This window comes from Apodemus sylvaticus, unplaced genomic scaffold, assembly GCF_947179515.1.
Source record: "Apodemus sylvaticus unplaced genomic scaffold, mApoSyl1.1 scaffold_378, whole genome shotgun sequence".
NCBI lineage: Eukaryota > Metazoa > Chordata > Mammalia > Rodentia > Muridae > Apodemus > Apodemus sylvaticus.
The window spans coordinates 1-17279 of NW_026263255.1; the positions used below are offsets into that span (position 1 = coordinate 1).

At 41.4% G+C, this 17279-nt stretch overlaps 1 protein-coding gene across 1 annotated transcript in view; it reads right to left on the reverse strand.

Annotated features, from left to right (window-relative positions):
- Positions 1 to 5150: 5150 nt before the first annotated feature.
- Positions 5151 to 17279, reverse strand: part of LOC127676148 (SH3 domain-containing kinase-binding protein 1-like) — a gene marked incomplete at its 5' end in the record, with an annotated part of 56235 nt that continues 44106 nt past the window's right edge. Inside the window, 3 exons of the mRNA XM_052172114.1 lie at positions 5151 to 5641; positions 8998 to 9078; positions 12242 to 12293. Of these exons, the coding sequence (XP_052028074.1) occupies positions 5166 to 5641; positions 8998 to 9078; positions 12242 to 12293 (609 nt within the window). The remainder of the gene's footprint in view (positions 5642 to 8997; positions 9079 to 12241; positions 12294 to 17279) is intronic.

Below are 17279 nucleotides of genomic sequence, written 5' to 3' on the forward strand. Positions count from 1 at the left end.
GCCTGCATTGACATCACACTCTCAGTCAGAAGCCAGAGTAAAATAAGTGTTACCTTAGCACTTCCAGACACCAGATAGAGCCTAAAGGCTAGGTCGGACAGGATCATACCTCCCACCATCTTTCAAAACCCCCATCATCCTCTGGAGTTCACAGTATCTGCTAACAAACTGCTAAATCTGTATCCCAGCCTGTTATCAACATCCGCATCCCCTAACACAGTGAGAACCATCTGGGAGGATAGTAGCTTTAAGAACCCCAGCCTTCTCCCTCTTCTCTTGTCACCTTCTTATCCCCTCTCTGTGATGGCCACCTGGGTGATTCATTCCCCAACCACTGCTGTTCCTTCCCCTGGTCCCTTTAAGGCTTACAACCTTCATTCATTCACCATCATGGCCTTACAACACTGTGGCCTGTGGCTAGATTCCTCTCCATAACATCTCTAAGACAGACAGCATTAGTCTCCCTCTGGCCACAGACTCCTGTTCTCCCTTCTCGGCTCTTGACTTTCCCCACTTCTCCCTTGGCTGCCTGCCTTGCCCCTAGCACCTTGTGTCTGTGCTCTGCCTCCCCCTTGCATCTGCACCCTGCGCCTATCCCTTATGCTTCAGGGTACTACCTGTTTCCTCCAGTCAGTGCCCATGAGTGTCAGCAGGCAGCAGGTAACTCAATCTTCCCCTCTCAACTCAGAGTAAAAGTCCTCCTCTAGCTTCCTCATTCTTTAGAGGTAAAAAGAAAACTGATTAGGTCTTAGGGCAGCTGAGTCGCAGGGACTGACAAACCTGTTTTTGTCTAGCCTCGAGCCAGCTTGCTTCTACCCTCTCTTCCTTGGAGGCAAAAGCCTGCTCCTCAGGTTTCTGCCTTCTACTAAAGTGAATTCCTAGAGCAGATGTCAACCTGTTTCTCTTCATCAAGTCCTTATATTCCTTTTATTGTTGTTGTTGTTATTTTGTTTTTCCTTTGGGGCCCTTTTGCAGAGTCTGAGGCTCTCTTCAAGCAGAGAATCTGTTTTATTGTTATTAAATTGGTATTAGAAGCTATTAAAACCTATAGCCCCACATAACTGCACGTATAAGCGCTCTCTCTCTCTCTCTCTCTCTCCTCTCTCTCTCTCTCTCTGTAGAGGAAGCTAAGCTGAGATCTATGCTGAAGTATCCTGACAGGGTAGACAGGGTGTTTATTGGCTCCTTAGGTTGCATAAGGTGGGCAAAGCCAGATTATCCATGAAATAACAACCAAAGGATCCCCAAAGGCCCAGAGGACACTTTAGTCTAGGGAAAATTTCTTATTATCATTCACCTTTTTTTTTTATTTGGTATTCCTCCCTTCCCCCACCTTAATTGAGAGTCTCACTATAGAGTCTCAGCTGCCTGAAATTGATGATATTCTCACTTCCATTTCCCAAGTGCCAGGATGATGGCATGTGAGTCGCCCCTGTGCTTGGTGCTCACCATTTTAAGGTTAACCCTGGTAATGGTTTTTAAAGCAGTTTTTCATATTAAAATTAAATACCCCACTTTCCAGAAATTAAAAGACTATTCTTACCAGTGCTAGGGGACGTAAAGACCCCGAGGAAGACAGCAATCACTGTCACATCCTTAGAATGGGCTTCAATTTGTTCAGACTAGACACAAACGTCTTTGAATGGTGCCCTTTCTGCTGTCCTCTGAGTAGAATTCTTGAGAAATGAACAGAAACACTAAAGCCCTACTCTCCCTAAGATCAGTAACAGTGCCCAGCACACAGTGGGCCCTTGGTGTGCTTTTCCTTCACAAAGATCCCTTTCCTCAGAAATACTTACTCCTATTAAAAGACATAAACCTCTTCTAGAAGTACCACGTGGCAGCAGCTTGCTGGCTGCTGAAGAGCCCTAGACTGGACCCAGCAGCTGACGCCCACAATGCTCCCTTGTCCAGTAAGACTTGCCAACAAGGACTGTGTGTCCTTTCGCTTGATCATCTGCCTGTTAGCCTGCTGGCCATCTGGTCAGGTAATCTTGGTGAAGATTTGTTTCTTGCATCACACTGCCCTTTCTGTAGAGGGACACTGGCCCAGAAGTGCTTGAATACAGTTGACACACTTCTACTACAAACATTTTGGCAGAATAAAACAACTTTACAAACTAATATATGCCACAGTTTTCTAATGTAACTACTTTGCAAGAAATATAACATGCATTAAGTACTAAGGGGCAATTAGCTTTTCTTTATTGTTGTTGTTGTTGTTGTTATTATTATTATTATTATTATTTTGCTTCTTAAAATCCATGCCATACTAGGCTACTCTGAATGTAAGGAACACATGCAAAGAGCTTGTATAGAGGCTGAGAAGGAACACAGAAGAGGCAAATGGAATAAAATATAAGCACTGGCACCCTCACTTAAAGAACTATGGTATTCAACAAGTGTTTGTTAAATGAGCCGCTACCATATGCTCGACACTGTAAGGCATGTGGCAATGATGAAACACACTCTTGATCTGCTTTAAATCTAGTAAAGGAGTCTGTGGGTGGGTACATCCCAAGTGGCATAGTATCAGCCTCAGCACCATGCTAAACATGAGGTGTCAGACATTTCAAGAAGAGAGCAATAGTGAAAGATAATATTTCCAGAGGACGACATGCTACAGACATCAGGCCGTACCAGCAGGTACATCAGAGGTAGTCAGAGGAGGATGGGCAAACAGCAACACCAACTTGTGAGAACTTAAAATAGTGGTTCTCAGGGTGTAGACCTTACCATCAACAGCAGTAGCAGCACCCAAAAACTATTTAGAAATGCAAATTATAGTACTGGGGATATGGCTTAGTTGGTAGTGTACTAGCCTAGTATACACAAACCTTTGGGTTCAATTCCCAACATAAGCCAGGTATGGTGCCACATGCTTGTGATCCCAACACTAGGAATGTGGAGGCAGGAGGATCAGAATTTCACAATCATCCTTGCACTCACAGCACCTTTAAGGACAGCATGAGTTCCATGAGGCCTTGCCTCAAAACAAAAACAAACCAAACCCCAAACCAAACCAAAACAAAAAAATCCAAATGCACATTTCCAAGTCTATTTCAGGTCTACTGAGTCAGAACCACAGGATGGAATCCTACAATCTGTTTTGTTTATGTGATTCTCAAGTATGCTCAAGTTTGAGAACCACAGAGTCAAGGAAGGCAATGCCCTCCTTTCAATGGGTTAAGCAAGAACATGGGACCTTTCCCTCATCACCCCACCCTTTTGCAGAGTAGTGCCTTGGGGGTTCGGCAATCACAAGGCGAGTATGGAGTTAAAGAATCTCCGTCTTTTTATAGCCTACTCAGGTGGCGAGACAATGTTAAGAATTTATGCTTCCCACTAGTTTATATATATATATAAATCCCTTATACACCCTCCTTAGTAGCCTGCCTTCCTACCTCACAAAGTAGATCTGAGAACTGGAGGCTGAGAAGTACTAGGCAGAGGCAGGAGGTAAATGTAACCTCTTAGGCCTGCTAGCTCAGTGAGGATGACAAGCTTCACCCATCCCATAACCACAGTGTTGAGGGTAACTCTCAAAGACAAGGATGTAGTGACAATACCACTGCTGGTTTGATTAGATCATTATAAAAAGCAGCAGGAGTATGTTACAGCACAGTATTGACTATATTGTGTATAGTGTAGCCCCCAAAGACCAACAGGATTTGGCAGCATGTGGCCTCGGCTGTCCTTTTGCAAGCTACGACATGATAGGTGATCTTTCTTGCTCGACATCGTCTCTCTGTTTGGATAGCTCATATTCTCTACAGCAGCACTCTGTTTGCATAACCTTTTCCTTCTGGTATGTTAGCTTCTGGGATGAGCACAGCACTCATGTGGCTGTTGCTCAAGTTATTGGGACTTTCAGGTGGCCTCATCACACACAAAGAGCTCTTTACCATCCATCAGAAGAGGGTATGACACATAGGGACCTGACCAGAACATCAGTGGTCATAATCCAATTCATTCTCACAAGGGCCATTTAACAGAGGCAGTGTTTCGATTGAACCTTGGTACAACAGCTACAGAATGCTAACTCACATGCTCTAGAGATGCCCACAGCTCTGTGCTCAGCTGGGCAGACTACCTTCCATAGACAGACATGTTTTCTGTATCTCTCAGCCATCTAAGCCATGAAGTGTCTCTGTATTTGGTCAGTGTTGGGAGGGCACTTCTTACTCTTATTATTGTAAGTAAATGGGCCATGTGATAAGGATGAACACTGAGGAAGTACATAGAGCAAATTAAAAACAGCCATGCACTTTGATTCTACTTATTTGAGGTACCTAGGGGTCCAAATCATAGAAACAGGAAGTAGAATAATTGCATCTAGGACTACAGGAAGGCAGCAATGGCGAGCCACTATTTAATGGGTATAGAGGTGTACTTATACCAGAGGGGGAAACTTCTGGAAATGACTGTACAAAATGATGTGAGTATACTTAATTCCAACCATGAATTTAAAATGGTTAAGATGATAAATTGTATTTTATGTGAGTTCCACCACATTTTTTAAAAAAAAATTTAAACAAACTATTGTCTTACTGCAGTTTAGACAGTTTTATAGTTAACAAGGACAATACTATTACTTTATGTGCTACACATTTGAATATTATATCTAGGTGAATTTCAGTGTCTCCCTCAATTTAAATATGGTGAAAGGTAGGTTAGAAAGACAACAATTTGCAAAGAGTTGGACTAAGATTCAAGCCTAAAGGACCGCCTGCTTTCAACACAGCACACAGTGCTTACCATGCAAACAGTTTATAAGAATAGAGTTAAGCATGTTGACAGATACAGGTGAGGATCTCAAGGCTATGACTTGCTCTGATGTAGCACACCAACATGTATTATGCAGGTATATAATAGAAAGTTCTAAGTAAGAACTAGTCGAGAGAATTCAATAGTTTCTTGTTTATCCAATTCTGTAATGCACAATACCAACTCTGATTTTAGATTACCAACACATGTATCAGATAGCCAGTGAAAAATTTGACGATGAAGAAATTACCATGTTGCCAGGCATGTCTTTGAGGGTCTTAGAGTTCAGAGACACATGCCCCAGGAAAATCTGTAATGCAGCTCTTGTACTCTACACCAAGCTATGAAGAGTAGACAGAGCCTAGGGCACAGCTCAAGGGACCACAGAATAGCTGGATTTAGAAGACATAGCCATAAGAGAGGCATGCAAAGATGTCATCTAGGAGATGAAGAAGAGTATACCACCTACATCTCCAGTCTGCAAGGCAGCTAGCCTTGTTCTGACAAATCCCAGGAAAATGCCCTGGCTTTGAGCAGGCTCTGGGCGACATGTGCCAGTTCTCATCTATTGACCCTGAAACCCACACTGTGCTTGCTCTTGCAACCACTTCCTCACTGGAAAAAATGGCTGGAATCTTTAGACAAAGCTCGATTCCCATCCCTTGGCCAATTCCTGTGATCATCCCATGCCCCTTTGTGGGAACATGGCAGTACCTGGTGTGTGTCAGTGGACCCACTGGTCGCTCAGGTCTTCTTGGAGGCAACGCACCAGGTCTGTTCAGAGAATTGGTCTTAGGTGGCCGAGGCTTTTTAGGTGGGATGGCAGGAACAGAGGGCTTCTGTAAATCCAGTTTTGGCTCTCTCTCTGGTCTTTCTTTAAGTCAGTTTTTGAGGAAGCAAGCATGAAGAAAACAGATAGACCTCATGTCAGTGACAATATTTGGATATGCATTGCTTATTCCCTGCTTTAAAACACACACACACACACACACACACACACACACACACACACACACACACACTGATGCCATTTCTGAGAGCCAAGTTGATAGCAAAGCACACCACTCACTACTTATTCATAGTCAACTTAGAAGGGGTCAGAACTCAATGCCCTCTTCTTCCTGTGTTTTTGCTAGTGCTGGCCCTTCCACCAATGACCTCTAAGCAAGATCCTAGTTAAACTTCAAAGCTTGGATAAAACATCTCCTTAAGATCCTGGGCAGTGCTGGCATACAACTGATATTCCATAGATAGTTGATAGGTTTTACTATATGGCCCACATGATCTTTTACTGGGTATAGGGAAAACGTTGCCCTGATACTTCTCAGATTAACCTCTCAGAAGCTCATCAGAGAATAAGAGAGGATACTGCTCAGCAAATAACTTGTTCAGGGCTCTCTACACAGATTTTGACCTTGAAAGACAAAGTTCTCAGATTGTGGGGTCAGTTTCTGGAGACAGGGAGCTATTAGGGAGAGCTTGAATCCAGATCTGGTAGTCAAATTGGGTGGTGTTCAATGGCAGCTTCAATTCTCCCATTCTCAAACTAGCCTTGCCTTGTGTATGGCAGAAAAAGCATTAACCCACATTCTTACTAATAAAGACTGAACTGCCATGTGTTCACAGGTAAAATGCCTGTATTTGTCTTCAGAACACCTTTCATTGGCAAGAGCAGGCATGAGACCATGTGGTTTGGGCAATCAGAATAAGGGGCAACAACTTTCAGTGCCCCCTAGGGTACTATGAAGGCATCACTGGGCTTGTCTTCATAGTATTTCTTTCTTTCTTTTTTTTTTTTTTAATCAAAAACACTATGTAATCCTTAATTTTATCATACATATGTTGTATGAAAATCATCAGTTTTATCAGGAAATGTCTCCACTTCCTTTTTCTTTTTAATTCGATATATTTTTTTATTTACATTTCAAATGATTTCCCCTTTTCTGGCCCCCCACTCCCCAAAAGTCACATAAGCCCCCTTCCCTCCCCCTATTCTCCCACCCACCCCTTCCCACTTCCCTGTTCTGGTTTTGTCCTATACTGCTTCACTGAGTCTTTCCAGAACAAGGGACCACTCCTCTGTTCTTCTTGTACCTCATTTGATGTGTGGATTATGTTTTGGGTATTCCAGTTTTCTAGGTTAATATCCACTTATTAGTGAGTGCATACCATGATTCATCTTTTGAGACTGGGTTACCTCACTTAGTATGATGTTCTCCAGCTCTATCCATTTGCCTAAGAATTTCATGAATTCATTGTTTCTAACGGCTGAATAGTACTCCATTGTGTACATATACCACATTTTTTGCATCCATTCTTCTGTTGAGGGATACCTGGGCTCTTTCCAGCTTCTGGCTATTATAAATAGGGCTGCTATGAACATGGTGGAGCATGTATCGTTATTACATGCTGGAGAATCCTCTATGTATATGCCCAGGAGTGGTATAGCAGGGTCCTCCAGAAGTGATGTGCCCAGTTTTCTGAGGAACCGCTAGACAGATTTCCAGAGTGGTTGTAACGTCTTGCAATCCCACCAGGAGTGGAAGAGTGTTCCTCTTTCTCCACATCCTCGCCAGCACCTGTTTTCTCCTGAGTTTTTGATCTTTGCCATTCTGGCTGGTGTGAAGTGAAATCTCAGGGTTGTTTTGATTTGCATTTCCCTAATGACTAATGAAGTTGAGCCTTTTTAAGATGCTTCTCCTGGAATTATATGAACTCAGTTTTTGGCATACTAGGTCCAGAAAAGGAGGGGCTAAGCTAAAATGCTGAGGAGAGCTAACTTCTTGGCTGTGCAACAGGAACAGTAACGTGCAAGATGGCATGATATGGATTTTGGCGACATCACAGGGAATGCTGAGACTCAGACACTGGTTCCCTGAAGGGTCTATTGCTTCTGACTAGGGCTTCTGCCTCCCTGTTTCACTGTGGCATAGGATAAGGACTCTGGGAGAGGAAGAGTTCGGGCTGTGTGGCTACTTGGTCAGCCAAGGAGAATAGCTGCTCACACACCCATCTATAAGCTAGTCAGCGTGGGACAGGAGATGAAGTCTCTTCACAACAGAGCATAGCTAGGGTAGAGATATTAGAGTCCTCCATGAGGGCAAAGGGTAGGTGTTCAGTTATTTCATAGCACATGCTTTTAGCAAAGAGTTGATGGGGCATACACTGAATAGTAATTTTTCCCACTGATCTCTAACACAGTCTTGGCCTTCACAATGAGGTTCTAATGACTCAAATTTTACCTGCTCACCAAGAAAGAAAGAGGCATAGATCTTTAACAGCTTGCAATGTTGGCAAAACTTTCAGTATGCTGATGTGAAATATTAAATTCCTCAATAAAATTTCATGAGGCCACCAAGGAGCACCTCCAGATAATTATATTCATTAATTCAGCATTTCTCTTGTGACTTCAAAATAACTGCTTTTTAAAATAGAATTTGCTTGGCTTCCTGTTCATAATAATATAGTACTTTCCCATAAAAAATGTGTGATCAATCAAAAGTTGGCCACCTAGTAATGGGAGACCTTCCACGGCATGCAGATTTCTTTGGGAAGGACACCCAGAGTGATGGGAATCAAGCACATTTGTTAATCTGACTGTGTGAGGTTTTCAAGAGACCTCTCTGGCAATGGAATTTCTAAACTCTCTCTGATGACTATGAGACTGAGTTGCTTTTCCCAGTATGATCATTTCCCCCACCCTTACCCCTTCAATATTCCTGGCCAGGAATATATGTCTGTAATGCTATTAGCCAGAGTCAAGGGTCCAGCAGTGACCAAGGATGAGGGCTTTCATTTGTCTGAATAGTAATTCCAGCAAGCCAAGACCACCTATCAATGGTGCATGAACCCCTCCCTACCACATACCTAGAAAAGTGGAGAGATTAGATAGAAAGAAAGCATCAGATATGTGCAGAGTCCTTGATGAACTTACAAACCACCAACTTTGGGGTACAGACAAGATGGCAATAGTAGACACATTATGGAAAAGCCCTAATATGTTCAATGACTGGGCTGGTTGGTTTTAATTTTATGAAAAACTCTGTCCCTGTAAAAGTACCACATAACCTATCATATTTCTTTCAAAATGAGACGTTTGGAAGCAGTCAAAACAAACCTGTAATCATATATTCCAAAGAAAAAGCAAATTGTATGGGTAATCGGGCCTAGCATCACGGTGGCTTCACTGCTCACTATTCTAGATGTGCCAATGAAGAATTGATCTCATACCTTTCTCTTCTGTTCTGTTTGGAAGTGTTTCTGGTCTTTCAGGAGGTATCTTTTTAATTTCATGTTTTCTCTCTGTGGTACCTAGGAGGGAAAAGCTAATTGCAATCAGAAAATGTTTTCTGTATTTATTTAGTTGACACATCCGCATTTAAATATTTATCAAGTATAGCAAAGGCAATAGATTTTTCCCCCATGAGATGGCTGCTGGTGTTATGCATATCTTAATTGTTCAGAAACATAGCAGAACTCATTTCTAGTCTATGTCACGAAATTTGGCACTTGGGAGGCCAAGGCAGGATCACTACAAATTCTAGGCCAACTAGGGATCTCTTTCTCTCTCTCTCTCTCTCTCTCTCTCTCTCTCTCTCTCTCTCTCTCTATATATATATATATATATATATATATATATATATATATATATATATATAAAACATATATATATGTTTAAAAAGAGTAATGGTGTTTTTATTAATTAAATATTTATAGGCATGCAAATTCTTTTTAAAGACACAGTCTCTGTATATATATATGTATATATAATTTGCATGCCTATAAATATTTAATTAATAAAAACACCATTACTCTTTTTAAAAAAATATTTAAACAGTTTCCTTGGACATTAAAAGTTTTTGAAGTGCATGCCGATGAAGCAGGCATGCAGAATGTGTTGAAATAATTTACTCATCTAAACATATAACTAAAGAATCATAACAAGCACATTATATCTTTTGAATAAGAACAGGTTTCATAAGGATCTACACTATCTTGTAATAAACTAAGTAATACAGTCTGGAATTGTTTGATAGACCTTGCATTGTAAGGTAAGGTCTATATTCCCTTTGCTGGCATGGGGCCAGCTTTGCAAATGTTTTGACCAGTAGTTGAAATAATTCCACCCTATTTCCAAGGTCACATTTTGAGGCCATCTAGCTTACACTTTATTTGCTGGAATGCTGTACATCCATATAAGAGATCAACTACCTCAGAGAAGCCATGCAAACATACTCTGGCCTCCAGCCCCAGCTAAGCCCAGTCCTGACATAAGTAGCAACACATGTGAATGAAGCAGCCATCTTTCAGGTGGATATACCAGCATCAGTTAGTTCAGCTTTCCAAACCACTGTCCCAGTAGAAACTAATCATTCTGGTAATGCCCTCTTCACATTCTTAGCCCACAGAATCTATGGCTCTATAAAGAACATTATTTTATACCACAAAATTTAGAGTGGTTTCTCATATACCAACAATATCTAGAATATAATTTTGAGGAATAGGCAGATTTGTTACAGTGGTTTTCCCTAAATCCTATCTCTGTGTCTGAATTCTTCAAGTATTACATATTTCCCAATGCATCACTTTACATTTGTTCTTGCGGCCTGCCACTGTTCCCTCACCTGAGGGTCTCATCTTTGCTATTGGCCTCAGGCATACAAGAGCACTGGGAACTAGCTATAACACAAAACAGTCCAAAGTACTCTCTGATAGACTTGTATGAGTACCTGACTGCCCACCTGGTTGGTCCCGTGGCATTGAAATCAGAAATATGAGGCCCCAAGAGGTAAAAAAAAAAAAATTGAAATTTCCATTAAACACATACTTCATGTGACAACCTTTAACGACACTATACATTAAACATTTTTTCTGATTTATATCATTTACATATCTGGGTTCTTTTGGTAAAAGGAAGTAGATCACAATGGGAATATGAATATCTATGTATTTCCTCATTACAAAGCAATTCTCAAGATACTTCAGGATAAAAGAGCAGGAAGACAAAATGCTGTCGTGCTTTACCCAGGAGATATTCACTGCAAATCTGGTAAAATCATTTCAAAAAGAATTTGTCTACCACTTACCATATAGTCTCATTACTAAAGACAATTCTACTATCTCTAAGAATTTGGTCTTATTTACCCTATTCTAGGCTGCCCAATTTTCAAACTGCTCAGTTCGATGCCTTGGGCTCCAAGTGATTACTAAGGCCCTCTAGAGAGGGTCTCTAGGGTCTTCAGAGAAAAAACACTCAACTAGTCTATTTTAATCTTAGCACAATAAAATATTTATATAGCCAGAGCCACTAGGTGGCAAAAGGAAACTGTTCAATGTTAGTGGGAATTGGGGTGGAATAGGAGGTAGAATTAATACCCAACGTGGGGCCAATCTCTGTAATTCTTAATTAGAGCCAAATAAATAAGAAAGAAATGTAATCTTAAATGGATTTTTCCTCTAAATTTGTAGTCCTTTAAAAAACTTTGATTTTTTTTTTTTTGAAACAATTACTTCTTACTTGGAAGTCAGCCTGAACTTCATAGTGAGTTTGGGCCATCCAGGAATAGAGAGGCCCTGTGTTTAAAAAAAAAATACTTCTTAATAAATGTGTGAAAAAAAATCAAACCTGACCATTTTTATCTATTCTTTTATTATGTTCTATACATATAATTGTGGATTTTTAAATTAAAAGCAGCCGTAATTTTATTTTAGTTGTTTCTTGTTTTTATATCCTCTTTCCCTCCTAAATGTGTTAACAAACCACTTAGTCATTCACAAAAGGGATTTCTCTTCACAATTAAGTGTGACTATTATACAGAGGAGTTCCATTGGGAAGCATGATCCGTCATCTTCACTTACAATCCACCATGCAATGACATCACTTCTTCCTATATTATTCACCCTTAATATCTAAACTACACAGAATGAGTAAACTAAATTTTGTTTTCAAGACTAGAAAATAATCAAGAGGGAAAGTATCTATGGCTAGAAAACCATCTTTTTGTTGGGGGAAGTGAAGTAAGTGCAAATTTTGGCTAACCACATAGGACAGAGAAGCGAAACCCCAGCAACTCTGTTCATATACAATGACACAATCCCATGGGAACCTGACCCTTAGTAAGGACAATAACCGGGTCTTTGCGCCTCAAAAGCAGATTGTTTATATATATATATATATATATATATATATATATATATATATATATATATATATATATCCAGTTCATTTTATAGTATTTTCTGGCCATGAGGACCCCAATTTCTGCACTGTAGTGGAGACACATTTTAGTGATATGGGTTCTTTCGTTTATTTGTGTCTAGGAAAAACTAAATAAAACCTGCATGCTGAGACCAAATTACAACCCCCAAACTAGCAGTCTGTGAATCCAAAAATCTTGAATTTTAACAAAGAAAAATTGAATTTGTGCAAAAGAAAGATGAACATCTTGTTTGCTGGACCTGAAAGGTACATTACCTGCCCCTTGTTTGAGGACAGGAGCCGATGGAGGTGGCGGTTTCTTGGGTCTCTGAAAAAAAATCAATCAAAATTACACATAAGACTGTTGGCAAGCTGTAGTATCACAGTCAGACCACAGACATTGTTTTCTATGTGCAGCATGGAGAATTTAGAGAATCTCTCCAAAAAAAATTGAGCAATTCTCTCTCTGGAGACACCAGCTTTCTTTTGGCACCTCTAAATAAACACTGAAGCAAATTCAATCGGCAAAACAAAACTCAGACCATCAAATGAAACACAGCTTCCCCCTTCCTAAATTTACAACAGCCTTCTAGAAAAGCTCAGTTCAGCAAAAATGGCCTGAAACCAGCAAGCACAATGGTGCCCCTAAGCTGAAGCCACATTTGCAATTAAGATTTAATCAGCTGAATAACAAGTGGTTCAACAAGAGTGACCATGAAGACTCAAAATCAGATCTGATAGGATGTATCGGACATTCCGCTAAATGCAGACCAAGAGTCTACTGCAGCCTGGCAAGTCCCCCCCTCCTCCCGCTTTTGCCTCTTTTTATGCTGAGGCAGGTCATTTGTGAGATCTTTCATATAGCAGTTATACCTTACAACATGTGCTAAATTGGAATGGATGTGGGTTTTTTTTAAGTGGCCCACTATTTCTTTTACACTATGTCTATTATACATTGTTACTCCATAGGTGATAGAAGTAGCAATGCAATCAATAGCATTCATCCCTGAAGTAGTTTCAGAGTTTCTGGGCTTTTCCTTGTCATCCAAGATTGATTATAGGAGGGAGATGGACAAAGATGAACTGGGTAAACATTTCAGTGGTCAGAGAACACAGCCAGACACCATCTTGTACTGTGACGCTAAGGGCAAGGGGAGAGCCATCCAGTGTGATAGCACCGAGGAAGGATGCAGGGAACTGGGTGGAAGGGACCGATGCTTCCCATCACCATTGACACCCCTTACTTGCTCGGGCACCATATAGTTGTAGTTCTAAGAAACCTACAAAGAGCATGTTCCGCTTTCCAAAAATGTTGTGGCGTGACATTACCACAAAAGGCACATGCCTAGCCTCCACTCTGGCTTACCTTCCTCTGACACAGTACTAGACTGCAGAAAGAATATGTTTCCAATAAAATCCAGAGTATATAAGACACGCAAGAACATGTGTTCTTGTGTTTGTTTGTGTATTTTTATCTGAGGAGGGGGAATCATAGCATTCAGGCTCTGGATTCAATGCATTTTCAGCCTGATACTTCATTAGTTACTGATTCCATTACTTGATTAGTTACTCTGAGCACATGCTATAGCATGGTAGGAAAGACAAAGGGTTCTGAAAGCTGATGATCAGTACAAATCTCTGGTATTAGATGATGACAAGAAATTTCACCTAGCTCTCCTTTCTCACTAATAAATGGCCATTAATATTATCTTTCAACTTGGGAGGAGATAGTTTTGCAAGAAGAGTTAGTAATCTCCGACTTGGGTAACTCATGTAGCAACTCTATGAGGAACTGGTATCAATATGCCCATGTTGCTGTTGAAATAATTGAGAGAAAGTCATTTCTCAAGGTCACCAAGCTATTAAATGAAGCAACCTATTAAGTGGGGTAGAGGGGACTGGGAGTAAAGCCCAGGGCTGTTTGATCCGCAGCACACTGTTAACCACTATGAAGGCCCAGGGCTGGCCACGAGGCAGGCATAAGAGCACATACATAGAATTCATCAAAGCACAGGCAATAGTACAATGGTCAGATTGCAAGGAGGAAACAGTTATCAAACTGCAGCTACGGTATGAGCTCACCTATGCTGTAACACACAAAAAAACTAGAAAGAGTGAAAAGGAGTAGGTTTAAAGTGCTGGTTACTGACTAGCAAGATTATGTGTGTACACACTTGGGTATGTTTCTTCCTCCATATTTCCCTGTGCGTAAGAGCAGACAAATGAACTTTATTAGGAAAAAACAAGCTGCTCCCAGGGTCTCCTGCCCTTGAATACAGTCCCTGCACTGAGTGGGTGTGTTTGTGACTCAGGCTCTCCCAATACTCTATTCCCTTTGTCAGCTTTTTCCAGTTCCCCATTAACTCTGTCCTTCCTTCTCTGTCTTGGTATAAACTAGTTTGGGAATGGATATATGTTTACCTAATGAAGCTATTGCTGAAACCTTGCCATTTAATCTTCCTTTACCTCAGGATCTGAGTTACTGCTTAGTCATGAAACTGACAACACCCTATGGCCTAATTCTTCCCTGCCAAGTCCCAACAATGCCTATTCCTGGATGTCTTTTCTCCATCCTTGCTGGTTTGAAGTACTCTTAATTTTTAAAATGTTTTTTTTTTTTTAACTTTCTCTTTCCACTCTGTGGATCTTGGAGATCAAGCACTTTTCCTGGCTGAGCCATCTCTCTGGCCGTGGTTTAAAATAATCTATAAACAATCTCACAGAAGCCTTTGTAGAAGAAGCTTTTACCCCAGAGACATTGCCTCAAAATACATGGGGGGGGGAAAAAAAAGGTAATGACGATTACAAATTATCACACTTTCTATGATTACTGAACCATGTAAAAACCAAACCAAACCCAAACTCTCCTGATGTGTAAGGTTTAGTCTGTAGCTGATACATGAAATGTGACATGGAAAGGAATGGGTGGAAGAAAAGAAAGAGATAGGAAAGGAGGGTGAGAGAGAGGATGGGAAATTTTGTAATAACAGGCTGTGTGAAAAGTGGTTCCAGAAAGTGAGTGTGGCAAAGGGAGGAGGCAGGGGCCTGCACTGATGACGAGTGTCATGGCCACTGCAGAGGAAGTTAGGACACACATTTAAAAGGAAGAGCTCGTTTGCAAGCAGTGAGCTGTCTGTACTACACTGGATAAGTAGCAGCCAGCAGAGGGAGTTTATTCTCCCTGCCCCATCTCCCCCGAAACCCCCACACGGCTTTTGGACTGAGTCCACTTGCTCTGGTGTCAGTAAGTTAAACTGATTATAATTAGGTCATTTCTCTCTTCCCTTCCCCCCTCCAAACCCTCCTACCTCCCTTTCCTTGCTCTTTCAAGACCTATATGGCTCTAGACCACCTCCTCAAAACTTGGAAATACTGCACATGGTCCCACTTTTATATTTTAATATGCCAAACTGGGTGACAAGAACAGAGCAGGCAGAGCAGCCAGCGCCCAGCACAAGTGTGGTAATAATAAACATAGCAGTTGCTGATTCTCCAAGAAATAGAGATGAGCAGGCCCAGAGTGGCTTTTCTTCAAAATGCTCAAGTGTGGCTGGATGAAGGCAATGGTCTGAGGAACCCACCAGGCTCCGCAGCAGGCCCGGGGATCCTCTGTGGAGTCTAATAGCTACACACCAACTAGCTGCTTTGACCCGGCCGAGGACCTAAAGTCCTGCATTTTTGGAGTCAATCATTCCATTTATTCTCTCATCCCTCTTTGCATGGTAAAAGAACAAATCCCCAATTCCAAACATGGGTGGCTTTAGGCTGCTTGACTTCTAGGTAAGAGCTGAAAACAAAGCAGTGGATGTGGGGCCATGAGTTACAGGAGGAACCCCCCTCTGCAATGGTGAGGATGCCCAGGGGGACTGTGGCAAGCAGCTGGCAGTAAAGGGGCTCTGGAAACGGTCCAGGCATCGAGAATTTATTATGTAAAAAAACCAACAAGAAAATGCCAGTAACAATAAAACCCAGAGAGCCAACATTTCCTGATTTGTCGTAGAGTCTAAAGCCTTCTGTGACCTCATGTATTTAGGGCACATATATCTAAGTATGTGTATGTTCACCTCTGACTGCATATGCTTCAAGCGGAAATAACCTGTCATCCTTCAAAGGACAAACCAGCTATATTTGGTTATTACCATTACAGCACCAGGAAGGAAACATATCTGAATGTTCCAGAGTATGGATAGCAGGAAGGCAAACTGCTTCCTGCTGAAGGGATTTCAAAACCAACTCTGCCCCTTGTTTGACAAGACTTGCCTGTTCCAACCCAAGGAGCTTGTCAGCTGGCTCAACTGCTTTTTCCTGGCAGGAACTGTTAATCTGCGGCTTTGCTTTATGAAGCAGTATATGGCTCCTCCCCTCCAAACCTCTGAGATATGCTCTGTTAAAAATAATCCCAGGACAGACCCTGGTGGCTAATGAGATATAAGGAGATGGCTTAGCCAGTTTGATGTTGCCGGAGAACACCTAAATCTGAGTGATTTATAAAGAAAAGATGTTTATTTGGTTTCTTCATTTTGAAAGTCCAAGAATGCGGTGTTAGCTTCTGATTGGCTTATAATAAGGCTTTTCTACTACTTCAATTCATGCCAGAAAATGGGAGGAGCAGAAAGTACAGGTAGAAGCAGCAGGCGTACAAGAAAACCTGAAGTATGGTGCCAGGATTGCAACCTATTTTCATGAAAACTAATTCAGTCTCAAGAAAGTTAACCAGGTCTCTTCAGGAATATAATAACCAGGGGAACTGGGAGGAGTAAAAAGTGGGAAAACTGTGGTTGGGATATAATGAATGATAGAATTAATCAATTCATGAAGGTGATACCCCATGACCTATCTCTTTTTGATTTGTTTTCAGTGGTGGGAACTGAACTTAGCACTTGGCATATGCTAAGCAAGCACTCTACCACCAAGCTAGAGTCCCAGGCCCTTTCATCCTCAAAGATTCAGTTTATCTCAATACTGTACACAGGCTACCAAGCTCCAACATGAATTTGGACAGGGCTCAAGCCCATTTGAATCCTAAGGCAGAATCAGGACTGAGTTGGGGGAACAGGTAAGCAAAGTGTAGCTCAGATCTTTAGCTGCTTTAGGCCGTAGAAAACATCTTCATGCATCAAGTTAAGCTGAGAGACTGGAAAGTATACAAATGGATTTTTCCAGACTAGGGCACCCATCACAATTGTAGAGAAGATGGGAGGCTCTGTCCTGCCCTTATTGTGCCCACCAAGTCTGGAGGATCGACTACACTTTGAAAGCATGGAGCTAGGACAGCAATCTGGGTGACAGATATATAATGTGTATAACTGCTTCT